The sequence below is a fragment of the Lontra canadensis genome, unplaced genomic scaffold (assembly GCF_010015895.1).
Source record: "Lontra canadensis isolate GAN:19392208 unplaced genomic scaffold, GSC_riverotter_1.0 scaffold13, whole genome shotgun sequence".
NCBI lineage: Eukaryota > Metazoa > Chordata > Mammalia > Carnivora > Mustelidae > Lontra > Lontra canadensis.
This window is the reverse complement of record NW_022631007.1, coordinates 2,948,333-2,965,791: the sequence shown is the minus strand read 5'-3', so window position 1 is coordinate 2,965,791 and position 17,459 is coordinate 2,948,333. Positions and strand designations below refer to the sequence as shown.

At 41.8% G+C, this 17,459-nt stretch overlaps 1 protein-coding gene across 2 annotated transcripts in view; it reads left to right on the top strand.

The window, feature by feature from the left end:
• The window catches only part of EPHA4 (EPH receptor A4), a 137,088-nt gene that overhangs the window by 61,448 nt on the left and 58,181 nt on the right, over positions 1 to 17,459 (top strand). For both annotated transcript variants that reach the window (XM_032857318.1, XM_032857319.1), the window contains exon 5: positions 5,131 to 5,286. In XM_032857318.1, coding sequence (XP_032713209.1) covers positions 5,131 to 5,286 — 156 coding nt within the window. The remainder of the gene's footprint in view (positions 1 to 5,130; positions 5,287 to 17,459) is intronic.

Below are 17,459 nucleotides of genomic sequence, written 5' to 3'. Positions count from 1 at the left end.
ATCAGAAGGACCCCAAAGTAGAGCCTCTTCATTGTCTTTGCCTCCGTTTTCCCATCTATACTGTGGGATATCAGTTCATGTTCACAGCTTCCCTAAGCTGGCTGGGGCTTGTGTGTTGTTAAAAACTTCAAAGCAGAAACCTGTTTGACAGATTGTTTCCCTTTCCCATCTATTTTTCTTAAACTATTCCTATAGTCTAGCAAGTAAACAATTAATCAGAGAACTGATTCGATAATGCCCTTTGAAAGTGACTCAGATACTTCTAAAGCAGATTCCTAAAGCTACCAGATCTACTGTGTAGCCAGTACACACCAGGCAAAGTTCCCATAGAACTTGTTTGGAAGCATGTCCCTAAGACCGTATCTACATGAAGAGGTCAGAGGGACCCAGAGAGTCCCCAGAGCCAAAAGCTCCCTGGAAATTAGTTTGTACAGAAGTTTCAGCTTTCCCTAAAGAGCCAATGTAGGAATTCCAGGTTTGACCCTCTGGGGACTCTGTATTAAAATGAAAATTTGACCTCAGAAGGTAGTTTTTATCCCATTCATGTCTATTTGTTAGTATTTTTAGCCCAAATTAGGGTTTTTCAAAATAGCTAGATGGCTGAGAGCAGCACTTAAATAGAAACAAATCAGATTCACTAAGGTGGGCTCAGCCTAAGCTTTATTAAGTGATTGTGATACAGTTAATTGTGATACAATTAAGTGATTGTGATACAAACCCCAGCACTTTGGGCACCAAGCATTTGCAAGAGTCCCTGTACGGCGTGCGCACATCCCCTCGAGACAAAATGGCTGACTGGAGAGTAGCTCTGCCAAGCGGGAATATAATGCAAGCCACTCAGATAATCTTAAATTTAACGGCCACATATAATAAATAAATAAATAAATAAATAAAATGGGATCTAAAAGTTGACATTAAATTTAATGAGAGATTTTTTAAACTTGATATACCCACTATGTCATTGCTTCAATATATAACCAATATAAAAATTATCAGTAAGACATTTTCCTTTTGAAATCCAGGGTGTATTTTAAACTTAGAGCCTGTTCCAGTTTGGACCAGCCACATCTCAAGTGGTCAGTAGCTGCCTATGGCATAAATTATCCATTTTAATGGCCACCACAGCTCTGGGAGCCTTGAATTGGAAACTAGTTCTCAGATTGCAAAGGCTGGTGAAAATGACCACAGGATGGACAGCGGGGACAAACGAAAGTTGGGATCATCCTCACTTCTTTTATACTCAATTATATAAGTGTCACATGTTAGCTGAAGGTCAGTGTTAACCCAACTGCAGAAAAACTACAGAAAAAGAGGAGCTGGGTTCAGGTACTGACCCTAACACAATTGGGTGCCCTCGGGCAAGTTACGCAAAACCTTCAGTTTCTTCACTTGGAAAATGGGAATAGGTCTAAAGCCTCAGGCTCAAAGGGTTGTTGTGGAGATTAAGTAAATAATGCATATTAACTCCATAAATGCTCAAGAAATGCTTGATATGTCATCACTGTTGCTGTTATTAACTATTTTTACAAATCAAAATTGCTTAAAGATGAACTGTAAAGGTAGTCTTTTTTTATTTCTGCAAAAGAGGAGGAAAATGATTGTAAGATTGATAGACTGTCTTTTTAAAGAGTAGGTTTAACCAGCTTCTTAAATTGGGCACTGTTCCTCATGTAAATCATCTATGCACCAAGAAATCTGAAAGATGCTATGTTACCTTCAGAACATTTTTGGTTTTGTGTTTAACCAGAAATTATTATGTTTAAGTATTCCACAGGGAAGCTTCTAGAGAAGACTACCCTAAAATGCCACTCTTGAGGGTACTGGGTGAGGCAATGAAAGAAAAGAGTTTTTCTTTCTCTTCTTGTCCTCATTTATCTTCTCCTTTTATTTAAAGTCAGCAGAAAGAACTAATTAAGGCAAAGCTAAAGGAAATGAATTCAAAGTTTGCACTGCACATGTGAACTAATCTTTCCACAATGACATATTTGAAAGGCCAAATAAGGCGCTCCTTCATATTGTACTCCAGCAAGGGGACAGAAGAAATTGCACACACTATTGGGTGTACAGTTTGACTCACTACTGACTTGCTTAGAAGCCATTGCCATTCCAAAACACAGTGTAATAGTTATCACCTATGGGAGGATGATGGAAAATCACAACACGTGTCAGTGCTTGCTATACCAAACATACCTTTCATGGGGATTTTGTTCAGAATGAAAGATGTAGTGAAAATTTTAAGATGCAAATAAGTGGTGAATAAATAAATATGGGATGTACTTACACATTCATGCACTGAAGCTGGGAGGCTTTGAGCCATGAGAGCAAAGAAATGTACTCAACCATCAATTTAGTAGGTCATTTTGAATGTAGGCAGCAAAATGGCCATGTGCATAAAAAACCACTACTATATTTTGAGAGATCCTTTCTAAGAATCCTGAAATATTAATAACATGGTCTTAATGTAGTTGAAGACAAAGGAATGTGTTAGGGGCAGCGAGGTTGCCGAGAATAGCACAATGACAATTTTGTACTTTGGCTTGTGCTGGTAAAAGCTGGAGAAAAAAAGAGTTTTAAAAATAGTCTGGGTGTTTAAAGAAGGGCAGCCTTCAGTTTTCAAAATCGGTGTAAAACTCCATATTTCCCAGGTGAATTCACATGTACTTATTCTTGCTAACACATTCATGCAAGCTTCAAGGACACAGAGAAAAAGTATAAAGTTGTGATCTCATTTTTTTTCCTTAAATTAACATAAACATACAACTAATTTTTGAACTTCAAACAATTCAAGGCATCCTGTAATTTGACTTTGTGAACGATGAACTTGATTTTTTTTAACTGAAAGTAGTCTGACCAGCATAGAAGTTGAGGAAATAGTAATTCTCTGTTTTTCTCTTCCTTGCAACTTTTTGAATTGGCTCTCTTTTCACATGGCAATGACTCCATCACAGGCCAGTTTTTCTTGTCAGTCTTCCCACTTCCATTGTGAGATGTTAGATTTTGATGCCTGGTGGAAGGGAGGTACATAAGGATCATCAGGAATGTGGAGAGATTCATCCAATATCCAGATGTGGAAAAATAAAAACGACTTAGGTCTTCTCGGCAGTCCTAGCACCACCCAACTTAACACCGGGTTTCTACAACTTGCCTTTGTTGGCTGTTACTGAGTGGCAAGACAGGTCCCAGTGGGTTTGTTTCTGAGTTCAGGGACCCATCGTGTTTGATGTGGGAAGGACAAGCTTGACCCTTGGTGCATCTTCCTCCCAAAGCTGGCGTTGCTGAGTTTAATCAAAACCCTAGGGCCATCTTGAGCATGACCAAAGAGCACCTTGCATATTGAACCATACCTAATTACGTGATGTGTATAAACTCGAGACACATAAATCTCAGTCATTGGAGCAACTTGTTTTTCTAAGATTCTCCGGTCCAGTGAAAGACGAAGGCAAATAAGGCAGAGATTGATCTCCCAGCGCTTTTTATTGTTGGTGCTCCACACATCATAAAGTTTTGGCTCGTTAAAGGAAATTCCATAAACAACTTTAGTTAATCATAATGAAGTAACTGTGTGCCTTTCTAGAGCTTCTGCTCAGCTCCCTTTCCGCTTGCCATCACAAGAGCATGATTAAGAAAATACCAACAGGATGTGCAAGAGGGAGGAACAGACTTGTGCTGGAAGCCGTACAGACGCTTGACGGATGAGTCATGAGAGGAGCCAATGTGGCTGTATCTCCTCAGAGAATCAAGCACTTTCATGGGGCCCCCTTTTTTTTTTTATCTACTCATTTGAAAAATCTGCTGGGTTGCTGGCATGGTGGGTCTCCTCTGGTGGTCAGGCTGATGGAAAATGCCTGATGGGTCCTTCTCCCGGCTGGCATTTTTGATAGTTGAGGAACATATTAAGGATGAGATACATGGAGAAAATTGAAAGTGAATCGTACTGAAAAGATTGTGGGTAACTGTCACCTTTTTTTTTTTTTTAAACCTCTGTTCTTATGAAAAAACTTGATTTTGATTGGCTTTGTCACTGTGGGTTTAATACTGATGGTGTTGGTCAACTTTTATTTCAGGTTGAGACAGATTTGGGAGGTGATGGTGAAGGGCATAGGGGAGAAAAAGGAGCAAGCAAGGCCCTATTAATAATTTTTTATTGTGAGGTTTCACAGAATTATTGAGATTTTCCACATTAGTAAAAGCAGTTTTTGGTGTCAGTGTGATGTTTTCAAAGATGAAGTCATGGAAAGCATGTCAGGTGCATAAAGAACTATATGGCCCATGTTCTCTGTAGCAGCCACTTAGGGTGTGCGTGCATGGGGAACAAGGTAGGTGTTGAAAAAATGGAGAGAGGGAGAAACAGGAGGGTTTCGTTAATTGGAAAATCAACATAAAATATCTGCTGATCTTAAAAAAAAAAAAAACTTAGCATATTATATTCCACAATCCGTGGTTAAGAGTTTATATTACTCTACCTTGAAATTATGACCATGTCTCACCAACTCCTTTTTTTTAATGCTTGGTTGCCTTTGTTGGTCTTTTGCTTTGGTTCCCTCTGTACCTGAAATAAGGAAATAATCAGCAATAATATTTTGTTAGAGCTTGGATACACTTCAACTGTTGGTTCAAGACCAGGCTCTCAGATTCCACAGCATGTAGCCAAGAGTATAGGCTTTAGGGGCAGAAGGCTTGGCTCAAAGCTGGTCCCTGACATTTACCTGATGCATGGTCCGGTATCAGGAATGTCCTGTTCAAAGCTGGTCTTCCTCATTTCTAACGTAGAGCTAATTACAGTGCCTGTGCAAAAGGTGCTGTAGGGATGGGACAGTATCGTGCATATAAGCAGCATACCTGCACCTAGGAAGGACTCCGTAAACTTAACTGTGATTTTATTCATGCCACTGGCTTTAAGAACATTTCCTCCATAGGGCTCCTTGCCACCTGACCAGGAACGTAATGATTTAAAGAGTGATTATAATTAATTAACTAATGTTTTTGGTCGCTTTACCTGCCTCTGAAGCCAGGTGATCGCTGGCAGTCAACAGAAATGTCTCCCTTCTTCTGAATCAAGGAGATGACGTTTTGCATTCCTTTGTTAGCAGTGGTTTTATTGTTTTGGTTTTTTCTCCTTCTTTTCCGTAGCCTGCAAAATCGGATATTACAAGGCCCTCTCCACGGATGCTACCTGTGCCAAGTGCCCACCCCACAGCTACTCAGTCTGGGAAGGAGCCACGTCGTGCACCTGCGACCGAGGCTTTTTCAGAGCCGACAATGATGCAGCCTCTATGCCCTGCACGCGTAAGTTCTTCCATCCTGTTTCTTTGATGCCAGCAGCTTGCGTTACCACCTAGCAGGGCACTGCCAAGCCTTCTCCCATGATAACCATGTAAGGGGCAGATTAAATCAACTATGAATCTTTTCTTAATCAAAGCAGGGGAGATGCTTATGAGAACAAGGGTCTTTCTCACCGTTCTGGTTGCCTTTGAAACTCACAGCTGCCCATAGACTGCTTTGTGGAGGAGAGACATTCAGGGGTTGTAATCTGACAGTGTAATTAGAGCTGAGACTGAAATTTCCAAAAGGCTTTATCGTTTCCTCCAGCAGTCTCTGGAGGCCTGACAGCTGCAGGGGAAACAGGTACAGGGCAGGATTCCGAGGACGGGATGACGTGTGGGCTGTGGTTTCAGTTCTGGGCACTGACATCATGGCTTGTGTTGTCCTTACCCTTCTTCCTTCAGCCCCATAGTTTTGTGTTCATAACATTTAGGACTGGATCCTAATAAATGCCTGTTTAATGATAGGCACTCAGTAAGTGCTGGACTAATGAATGGATGGGGAGGGCACCTTGGTATGCAGAAGAGCAAGGAAATCCATTCTCATACTTTCTGTGGACAGTGCTCCTAGTGTTGCCATTTCTTTCACGTGCACTGTGGGCTTCACAGACCCTGCCGTGGCTGTGACCTTGGCAAGAACAGGGAGTCGCGGGTCCAGGTGTTCCACCCATGGTGTTCCTGTTGGGTAAGTCAGTGTATGGAGAGATGAAGCTGAGGGCCAGGCACACAGGATTCCCATAGGTTTGGGCTTTGTTTTCCAGCCCACCCAGAAATTTCAGCCTCCTGTTTCCCCATCTGTAGAACGGAATTAATAACAGTACCTCCACCATTGGTATTTAACAACCCTCATGTTGGTTACATAGTAAAAAAAATGCATAAAGTGATGTTACTCAATATATTTTAGCTTTTACTGTGCTTATGACTGTTACTGTTTTGTTCCCTGTTATAAATTCCATCTCGGCCAGCCTGGAGCCAACATCCCTCCAAATAGAAGTATTTTCTGGTTTGGGGGTACTTGGCCCAGCTCTGAGGCCATTGTCTTAACTCAGTCAAGTATCATCTTTAAAGGGAGTGGGAAGAGATTTCAGACCCATCCCAGTTGTGCTGAGTGAGGTTGACATACCCTCCAGAGTTCCTTTTTTTTTTTTTTTTTTTTTAAGATTTTATTAATTTATTTGAGAGAGTGAGACAGAGATAGCAAGAGGAGAGTGCTCAAGTGGGGAGGAGAGGGAGAAGCAGGCTCCCCCCAGGAGCATGATTTCAGGCAGATGCTTAACCAACTTAGCCCCCCAGGTGTCTCCAAAGTTTCTTTTCTAGCCAGAGATGACGACAGCAGCAGCAATAAGAAACATTTTATAATCATGCCCAGGTAACATATCAGGCGCTTTCAGGAAACCTTATCACAGGGCTCATATTATAACAAATCTGTAAAATAGACATTATCTTCGTTTTATAGACGAGGTAACTGCCAGCTCAGAGATAGTAGGGAACACACCCTAGGCTCCACGCCAGCTTGGTGATAGAGCTGCATGACTCCTGTAGTTCTGATCACTGGCAGGCTCTCTTGCCCACTCCCCCAGATTGAACACAAACTTCCTCCAGAGGGAAGGAGTTGGCTAGGGTCAGCCCAGAATCCTGGGCATGGATTTTTCTCATTTCCTTTTTCTGTCGCTTCCCTAGACTAAGTACTTTCTTGGGATAGCCATGGACGTTTGACCAGCTCAAGTCCCAGACTTTTTCTTTTCTGAGTATCCCCATCCTGTGTTTCACGATGTGTGATGATGGTGATGGTCACCTCTCCTGTGTCCACACCGGATGTCAGCAGTTGCCCAGGTGTGGGATTTTAGGACACGGTAGCAGACTCAAAGGACAGTGTTGGGGGCAGACAGTGTGATGGAGAGTGTGATGATCTTTAACTTGGAACATGCAGTCTACCACCTACTGTTCATACAGATAGAGCCTTCCCCAGGTTGAGGCTTGACTGTGTTACGATCTTTATAAAACGCATCTTTGATGGAGAGATGGCCCGGGTCTTGTTCCCAGGTATTTTTAGGCTCATGATTCTGATCTGTCATGCAGCCTTCCAGGACCACGGGCCAGTCACTTAACTCTTGTAGCTTTGCTGTGTGGAAGTTTCCGGGGACCACAAATTCACCTGCCTAAATTACTGGAATGCTGTGCCATGTGTGTCTAAGTGTGGTCGCTGAGCCCTTGGCATTCTTACATTTGTGTGGGAGTAAGTTGTTGGCTTTATCGTGAGGATACAAATGAGAAAAGGAAAATACGGATTTCAGCAATCGGGGGCGCCCAAAGGTTTAAGAACTGAAGTAACTTGTGCAGTTTTCACAGATTGCTTTCAGCGACGTCTAAAGAGGAAGACGGGGGCTCTTTGGGTCATTGATAAGAGCTCCACGAAAATACCAGAGCAGTATGTGATCCTTCTTTCTCCTGCTCCATCCTCTTGGAACTCTGCCTACAGGTCCCTGACTCACGCGCTTTGCGTTACTCTAACGTTTATTGAGTGAAGACGAAGTGCAGTGCTGTTAACACCGCACAGTTCTGAGGTCACTCAGCTGTTCCACACCACAGCTTACTCGTCTGTCGAATGGGATTCTCAAATGGGTTGTTTTAAGAGTTGAATAAGAAGGTATTTGTAAAGGTCTGGCACATGGTAGGAATCTAGCAAATGTTTGTCCCCGTCTTATACCTCCAGCTGATCACTGCCTCCACCAGACTAGCTCCAGAGCACTTTGCCAGTGCATCTGACTGCCTCTCGATGCTGCTTTTCTCACCTGACTGTGCAGTCTAATTACCCAGTGGCTGCACAGCAATCCAGAAACTCTGGGGATAGACTCCGGCATCAGTATTTTTTAAAAGTTGCCCCCATAAATTGTACCGTAAAGACAAAATCGAGACCATTTCTGTACAGAGTTTATTTTTAAGTTCTTTTTTTAAAATTATTATTTCATAGGCATTAACTACTTAAGACCGCCTTTGAGACTGGGATCGTTAAGGGCGAGACCATATTTCGCTAATAGGTATACTAGTAAGTTAGGCAGCAGAATATTCTAGTTTATGGCTAACTCTAGATTTCTTCCTTCCTTCACTGTCCACGACTATGGCCACTAGACACATGTGGCTCTTTAAATTTAAAATGACTAACATCAAGTTTAGAATTCACTTTCTCATTTACACTTGCCACATTCCAAGGGCTTGAAAGCCATGTGTGGCTAGTGGTGACCATACTGGACACCCTTCTGCTATAGAGTATTGCTGCCATCGCAGAACGTTCTGTGGGACAGGGTTTAGTAGGCATTTCAGTAGAGAAGCCAGTGGGAGTTTCTCAAAAAAACCCCCTTGTTCAGATAACCCAACAGAACGAAGCCCTTTCCCCTTGCCTCACCCCTAGCTTTATCGGATTCTTTGGACAAGATGTGGGGATGGAAAGGAACATAAACATCAGGGATCCTTTCAAACTGATTCCAGCCTTTAATCAGTTCTTGCCAGTTGGTTAAGCCAGGTGACAAACCCAATTCCCTTGTGCTGACAGCCATGATAATCAGGCACCTTCTTTGTTCATTATGCTATCTTTAACCCCAGCATTCTTATGCAGCCCCGCATTTAGTGATCGCTCACTGTGACGGCACACTAATGAAGAAATAAAACACACTCTCTGAGACTCATTCTTCTAGCCAAAGAGAGACTCTGCTCCACTGGTTTGTAAAATCAGGTTTTTGTTCACTTGGAGAACGATTAGACCAGGTGAATACAAGCAGCATTGGTTAATTTGGAAGGAAACCCCTAAGAAGTTCTTCATACCACCGACACTGCTTGAGAACTTTGAAGCTTTGAATGGTAAATAAACTTGATTTTTAGGAAGGCTTCTCTTGGAGCGTCTGGTTAAGGTTCACATAAGTGGCTGCTTGCGGATGAGGTATGACTTCCAGAAGAGCATCATGAATATTTTTAAGAAAACGATCCACACTTGTTAGAATGGAGAGTCAGAAAAGTGCTTCATAAGTATGAAGGGGTGTAGAAATCTTATGGGAGTCACTTGGGGGTTAGCAGAAGTTAGGTCTGGGGCTCTGCATTTCAGCCATGTTCCCAGATGCTGCTGATGCTGCTGGTCTGTAGATGGTCTTCAGGTGGTAAGGCCTTAGATCCTTCCCGATGGATGGCAGGAGACTGGAGGCCCTTTGTCTATGGCTATGGTTCAGTTCAATGGCAACTCTAGGACAATACTGCAAGGAGTGTGAACATTCTCCTTTGATGGAAATGGAATACTTCCTTTGTCTCCCAAAAGAAAACCCAACCTGGTTCAGAGTTACATAATCAAAAACCCTCACCATGGAGCTTTGTTTATTTGTTTGTATTTTCTTCTCAAGTCCCCACCAAGTTACTGCCCGAGACACATGTATCCTTCAAGAATGGTGCCGGCGGTTCTGTGATGCTGCCCAAGAGGCAGACGCCAAGACTTCTCTATACACAGGGATGCCATTTAAGCTGATGAAGGCATTTTGATGTCATGAATCATTTCTTAGAAAGAATTTGAATGTGATTTTTAGTAATGAAATCAACATCCTTTTGCTCTATGGAGACCCAGCCCCCCCCCCCCCCCCCCCCCCCCCCCCCCCCCCCCACCCTTCTGGGTAGTCAGGAATGTGGTTAGACAATCAGCAGTGTTGGGAGAATTCAGCCACATGCCTGTGCAGGAAGATTTGATTACCTTAGTTATTGAGTTGCTTGTTCGGTGATTATAGTGAGAAAGGTCTTCATTCCCCCCACCGGGAGACAGAACCGATACTAGAGTTAAGGGAACTTTCTAACCCCTTATTGTGCTTCAGAATGCACTAGAAAATTAAAAAAAAAAATGCCTTATAGAAGAAGTAAATTGGCTTTGTTTCTCTAGAGAGAAATAACAAATTTGTTATTTTGCCACCTTTCCTTCTGAGCACCAGGATAGTTTTCTGTATTTTTCAGTTGGAAATCTGTCCTTGTGCTTTTGGGTACTCTTGATTTAACTTGTTTGATGAAACTTATTAGAACCTCCTGATTGGAGCGCTCTGTAAATAAGAGATTATTATTTCAGATTGCCAACTTGAAGGACCTTCACAAATCTGTCTCCGAGTAAACGGCCTTGAATAATTCAGTCAGCTGTACCAAACAAACAAAGAGTGATTGATTGATACTTAGGCATGGCCTAAAATATTCCAAATTTGCAGCTTTTAAGACAATTCATACTGGAGAAGCTTCGAGCTAATGAGGGCAAATTTACCAGGATCTATGACGAAAGGTCCTGATTTGAAAAAGCTTTCTGCAGGTTTGGGTTATCAAGAAATTGAAATAGCTTGGCTCCAAACAGCAAACATCACTTACTTTGTCTTTACATTTGCCTTTTCTAATTGAATTTAGTGCGCCACTGTATTTCCTCCAGAAAGTGTATTGTTTTAAAATTACCATTTCAGTTCTATTACTCAAAGCCCTCACTTCTAATGCTTTCTGACAGTTATCAACATAATGAACCATAATGAAATGATGAGCAATCTTCAGTGGAAACCCAGTGTGGATCCCAGAGGTGCTGTGTGACTGTGTTGTTAAAATTTGAATGCAAATTAAAATAACATCGTCCTTACTTGTTTCCAAGGTCAGGAGAAGAGAGACTTTTTTTTTTTTTTTAAGTGCTTTAATTTTGGAAATCTCACATTCATTTTCAAACAAGCCCTTGAAGGTGCCACTGATGTTTGATTCAGTTCTTTGCCCCAAAGATTTACATGCTTAACAGTCTGGCTAAGGGATTTGGGGAGGGAGGTCTACCATGAGTCTTTGATGTATAAACCATAGCATAAAAGGCAGCCTTTGGTTTCAAGTAAACTACATTTTTTACCCACCCAAAAGCATATATCTCTTTTCTCTAGACCTTCAGGTAACTAATAGTATAATGATGGGAGGATGGACACTCTGTGAAATTGATCAATGAGAGCGTAGTTAGGTCTAGTGAAAGACTGGTTGGTACGAGAATGAGGACAAAGGCCAAAAATTCCTAAAGTTTTCCTAATCCAATTGTTTCAGGAGATCCCTTGATTGAGTTCTTGCCATATCACATTTTATCATCCATGTAGTCATTCATTTTGGTGAACATATTTTTATGAAAATTTTTTGGATCCTAGATTTACAGGGAAATTTGTTATTTCACATCATTTATCTAATTTGTGCTATGAGAATACCATTTCATACTGCATTTCATTTGTCTTGGGATAAAAACTCAGACTGAGACACCAACTCCCCCATTGCCAGATTGTGTGACAGGGTTTTTGGTTCAGAATGTACAGTCTTGCTGCCTCCCTGGTGATCCATTGATAAGTAGATTAATATGCCTGCCCCTGGACCATATCAGACAGATAAGAACAATCTAAGATTTTGATGATTCAGATGCAGTCCTCAACAGGTTTCATTTTTAGGTGCTGCTTTGGTTAGATCTCAGTAGTTCACAGTCTGACATCAGTGAGTGAGTAACCCACATTCTTGTCTCTTCTTTGCTGATTGCCTTTCAGTATTTTGACTAATAGGAAAAAAGCACCCCCAGAGAATCCAAGTGCATGACTCTCATCCAAAGACAGGAATACGGGGGAAAGGTCACCAAGTAATGCTTACTAGAAAGGACTGAGTGGATCCCAGGCGGATCACTTGTCATTTGGTTGTTTGTAAAATTTTAAAAAAATCTTCAGGATATATTTTTTTTTAAAGATTTTATTTATTTATTTGGCAGACAGAGATCACAAGTAGGCAGAGAGGCAGGTAGAGGGAGAGGGAGAAGCAGGCTCCCCGCTGAGCGGAGAACCCGATGTGGGGCTCGATCCCAGGACCCTGAGATCATGACCTGAGCCGAAGGCAGAGGCTTTAACCCACTGAGCCACCCAGGTGCCCCATCTTCAGGATATTTAATAAGGATTAGGTATCCTCTTGTTGAATTATTTGTTTTATTTATTTATTTTTTTTAAAGATTTATTTATTTGAGAGCGAGCACACACAAGTGAGGGAGGGGCAGAGGGAGAGGGAGAGAAAGAATCTCAAGCAGACTCTCTGCTGAGCTGGCTGACACGGGGCTCGATCTTGGGACCCTGAGATTGTGATCTGAGCCACAGTCAAGAGTTGGCCAGTTAACTGACCCATCCACCCAGACGCCCCAAATTATTTGTTTCAGAACAACGCTATTCTAGCCTTCTCTTTACCCTCCAACCTCTATTTCTCACTTTATACAGATAAACAGTCCAGTGTGGACATTTTATAGGGATTAATGGTAGCATGTGGATTCAACTGGCAATCCATAGGCTTGAGGAAGACTGATGGATGCTTACGTGAGAGGCTTGAGTCATCTGCCAATGCCATTTAGTCAGGTCGTTGTGATTTTTCCACCACTATGAATAATTAAGAGTGGCTTGTTATCAACTGAGCCCTGTCATTTCTGGATAGCATTTTTGATACTGCTCGTGGAAGTCATACAGTGGTTGTACCCAGCATGCTTCTATGAAATGGGGTTAATTACACATTTTGCTCAGATCCCCCGGGGTGAGCACTGGTTACCTTCTTTACTATCAGCGTTTTGATTTTGTTCTTTCTACAGCTCAGCAGAAGACAAACTGAGAGAAGCGTCTTATTGCATAGATACGATTGCCCACCCCCACCTTCCCGTGACCTTCTCTCCTCCTTCACCCCAGGGAAAGAGCCTTTAGCAGAAACTCCTAATTTCCCTCTTCAGTAGAATTGAGAGAGAGAGAGAAGTTACCAGAGAGGGGGTAACTCATCTAAGGCAAGCCCACCATCCAGGAAATAATGCCAGCAAACTTCAGCATGAAGGAAGAAGGAAGCTGGGAGAAATGGTGACTCGGGGGTGAAGTGAGAAAGTGAGGAATGTTCCACAAAAAATTCGTACTTGTGCTTTCCTTTTTTTTCCTCCAGATTGCTCATGTCATTCTGACAGGGGCCATTAAAGCCTCAGAATCAGGCATTCTGGTCATAATAGCTTTGCACATTTGGGTGATGTTAATTTGGGCGGCTCTGCTTAACATTTTCTTATCTTCGTTTTGGTCATCAGATGGCTGAGGCTAATAAATAATTTTTGTCAGATTTTATTATGAGGATTAAATAAGATAAAGTACGAAAAACCACTTTGCAAGAAATGTCAATTAATTCGCTGGCTAGCTAATTCTAAAGCTCATTTTGAAAAAAAAAAATCACTTTTCTCAGTCTTTCACATTAGAGCTTCCTCATGGCTAGCTGGGAGTTTACTTTTAAAAGTACTTCAGCCATCAGCTAGTCATCTTAAAATAAATAAAGCAAAACCTCAATTAACCCGGGAAGGACAAAGGTTCCAGGAGAAGGAGGATGTTAAAATAGATGCACCAGAAAAATAGGTAGTGCCAAAATGGCAGCAAGAAGTTACCTTGATTGGAAGCCAAGAATTTTTCAGGGAGCAATAAGTGATTGATGCATCCAAATGTTTTTTGTTTTTTTTTTTTTTTTTTTTTTTTTTTTTTTTTATAACGGGTAGTTACGCTTTGACTCTCTTCATCATTAAAACACACAAACTGCCATGAGCAAAGGTTACGCACCATCCATCGATCTCAGGAGGGGAGTCCCTGAACAGCAGTCTTTATGTAAACTAACCCACAGCAGCGAGGAGAGTGAAAGCAATTAATGGTGGCAACATATACAACTGTCCAGGGCGGGGGGTGGGGGGGGGGAGGCGTGGGCTTCATTTCCATCAAAACCTACAACCCCAACTGTTGACTCTGCCCTATAGCCAGTCTTTCAGCTGGAGAGAGATTAACATAGGCTTATCTGGAGGGTTAGAGGGTTTTCCAGCGGAGGCACTGAAGTATTATTGACAATCCCAAAGTTGTACATGATTAATGAAGCCTTGTGAAGTGAAACTTGAGACCCACGGCCCCTCTTCCTCAGAAGATCTGTCTTGTACTGGTTGCCTTGGCGTTTCGGTAGGGTGACAGTAGTAGCATTTGAAGAAATTGATCATTTAAGAGTCAGGTTTCTGCCCATGCTCTTGGGGAATGTTACTTTCCACATCCAGAATTAATTTCATGGCCCAGACATTGAATTTTAAAATGGTGATTAAAAATCCGTTACGTATTAAATGTCTGCGATAGCTCTGGAAGCCACTCTTTCCAGGAGCCCAGCTACTTTGTTCTCCTCTCAACTGCCTCATTGCTTTGGTTGCACATTTGAATTTGTTCACCTTCTAGCCTGTGATTGTCTTTTTTTTTTTTTTTTTTTGGAATGTGCTTTTGCAACATACATAGTGCTATGATGGTGATGCTTCTGCGGAATGAGCTGGACTGGGTTATGGAATCGTCATTCATTCACTTATTTGTCCAGCAGGTACCTAATGAGGGTCTGCTGTATGTTTGGCATCTTCCTAAGGGCTCGGGATACTCTCATGAACCAGAAAAAAAATATTTCTGTTCTAATGGGAATATAAATAATAAGATGATTTAAAATTCTCACAAGAAGGAAAAAAGGGTATTGGGATTAGCACACAATGGGGGAAAGGGGAGCATTTCACTTTGCATGGAGTAGTTGGGAGAGAGGAGGGAGGATCTGAGCTGAGACCCCCAAGGAGTAAGGAGGCAGCTACTGAAAAAGCCAGGGGAGAGGATTCCTGGCAGGGCTACCAGGTCTAAAGTCTATGAGTCATATGTATAGAGTTGTGCTAAAAATGGGTATTTTTAAGAAGATTTTATTTATTTATTTATTTATTTATTTATTTATTTATTTATAGCTTGTGTGAGTGGGGGGGAAGGACAGAGGGACAGAGAGAATCCCAAGCAGACTCTGGGCCAAGTGTGGAGCCCCACACGGGTCTTGATCGCACATCCCTGAGATCATGACCTGAGCCAAAATTATGAGTTGGAGGCTTAACCTGACTGAGCCACCCAAGTAACCCCAATAATGGGTACTTTCAGGTTGATTTCTTTTTCCCCTTGGCTCTAGAGTCTGTTAGTACTTTCACAGTTGTTACAAGAAACAGCAGTTTCAGGCTGCTGTGGCATATTAGACCACGCGTCCATTTGGATTTAAACCCTGCAGCAGAACCCACTTATAGCTGCAATGATCACAGCATCTACCTTCCCCCCCGCCCTGTCTTTTACTGAAGTTCCAGTTGGTTTCTATAAGAATGAAAAAACTAGTTTAATCAGACTTGTGGATTGGAGGCGGGGTGCCTAGGGAGCACGCAGTTTAACCTTGACTTTCCATGGAAAGTCCTCCTTCACATCAGAGGCATTTTAGGCCTTAGGTTTGGTGTTGGCTGGTCCCTTTCCAGAGACCTTATTAAAGTAAGAGTCCTAGAGATTTCATGTGGCTGTGTTAACATTGGTTCTCCTGCATGGGGCTGCTTTAAAACCTGACATAAGCCAGTAAATGTGTTCTCTGAACTACTCAGGAATTATACTTCAGTCTGATACGCAGGAGGGAAGAACTAAGATATGTAGAATTACTGGAATTTTCTTTTATACTTAGAATATCGCCCTTCTTAAATGTCACATTCACTCAGCTTCTCCAGATAGTATGTGCTTTATTTCTGGAAGGTTGTCTTTTCCCAGAAGAGAGCACATGGTGGGTTAAGGAAGATCAAGCTTCCTTTTATGAGATCCCATGATATGATATTTTATTATATGATATGATAGCCCTTTGCTTTTGCCGTAATTTGGCTACAGCTTCTTTGGGACTTCATACTGTCAGATTCCTGTCAACTGAATGCATCTTGACATCCCACCAGAAAATAATAATTACCCATTGTAGCACCTTTCACCGGTACCTGCTGTGCTAGAGAGAAAGTATTTCACACCAGCGAAGCAAATGGATGTTCATTCAATTTATCCACAGTGGCAGGAATACAGCGCCCATTTCTTTCAGAGCACTGAGAAGCTCAAGAAACAGGCCATAATATTTCACATATTTTATTTCTTCCTGAGTCAGTGAAGGTAGATGTAACTTCCACCTCAGAAGCTAAGGGCTGTATTGAAGGTGTAAATCAGGGGTTCTTGGACTGAGCTGCCTACATATGTTCAGAGTGTGCTGGAAGTCTCTAGAATTAATGTGCTAAATTATGACGCTTCCTCTGAGCATCCTTTTGAGGGGAGGGTACGTTGCTCCTCACAACTTGTCAGCAGCTGGGGTTGGCAAACTATAGCCCGAACACCAAATTCAATTGCCCCCGGTTTTTGCAAATATAATTTTCTTGGGGACACAGGCACATTCATTTGTTTCCGTGTTGTCTCTGGCTGCTTTCGGGGTGCAGCAAAGAGTGGAAGAACGGTCTCAGAGAAAGTATAGCCCATAAAGCCTGAAATACTGACTCTCCATTGGGCCCTTCACAGAGAAAATTTTGTTGAATCCTGCTGTAAAGGATTCGTAGGTTAAGGATTATTGCATTTGACTTGAGAGCAGAGCCATTATTATCTAGGCCACTAAATTATATTTAAAATGTGACGGGCATTCTAAACATGAGAAATTTAAAAGACTTTAACATTCTAGCCCCATTCTTGGCAGCGGAAAGGGATTTTAATACGTGAATTCCAAAGAAGTTAAAAAGAAAAAAAAAAGTAAGGAAGGGTAGTTATTTTTCCTTACATAGTCTTCAGCATTTGATTGATCTGTATTTAAAAATGTCTTAATTTTGAGGATAAAAATAAAATGTGAAGGAAAACTGTGGTTCTTTAAAGGCTAATAAGGAAAATACTAGCCTGTCTTTGAAAATGAAAAATTTTTTTCAGATACGAAGTTTTCCACCGCTTCAAACCTGAATAAACCATCATCTGGAACCAAGATGGGGCAAGAAAGTCATAATAACCAATCCTAAATTAGCAAATTTGATTGATGGAGCCCACATTTTTTTCATTTTATTTTTTAAAATTTTTAAAAGATTTTATGTATTTGAGAGAAAACAGAGAGCAAACATATGGGGGAAGGGGCAGAGAGAGAGGGAGAAGGTGACTCCTCACTGAGCGGGAAGCCCATGTGGGGTTTGATGACTTGTGACCTGAGCTGAAGGAAGATGCTTAACTGACTGAGCCACCCAGGCTCCCCTTTAAGATTTTACTTTTAAGGAATCGCCACACCCAG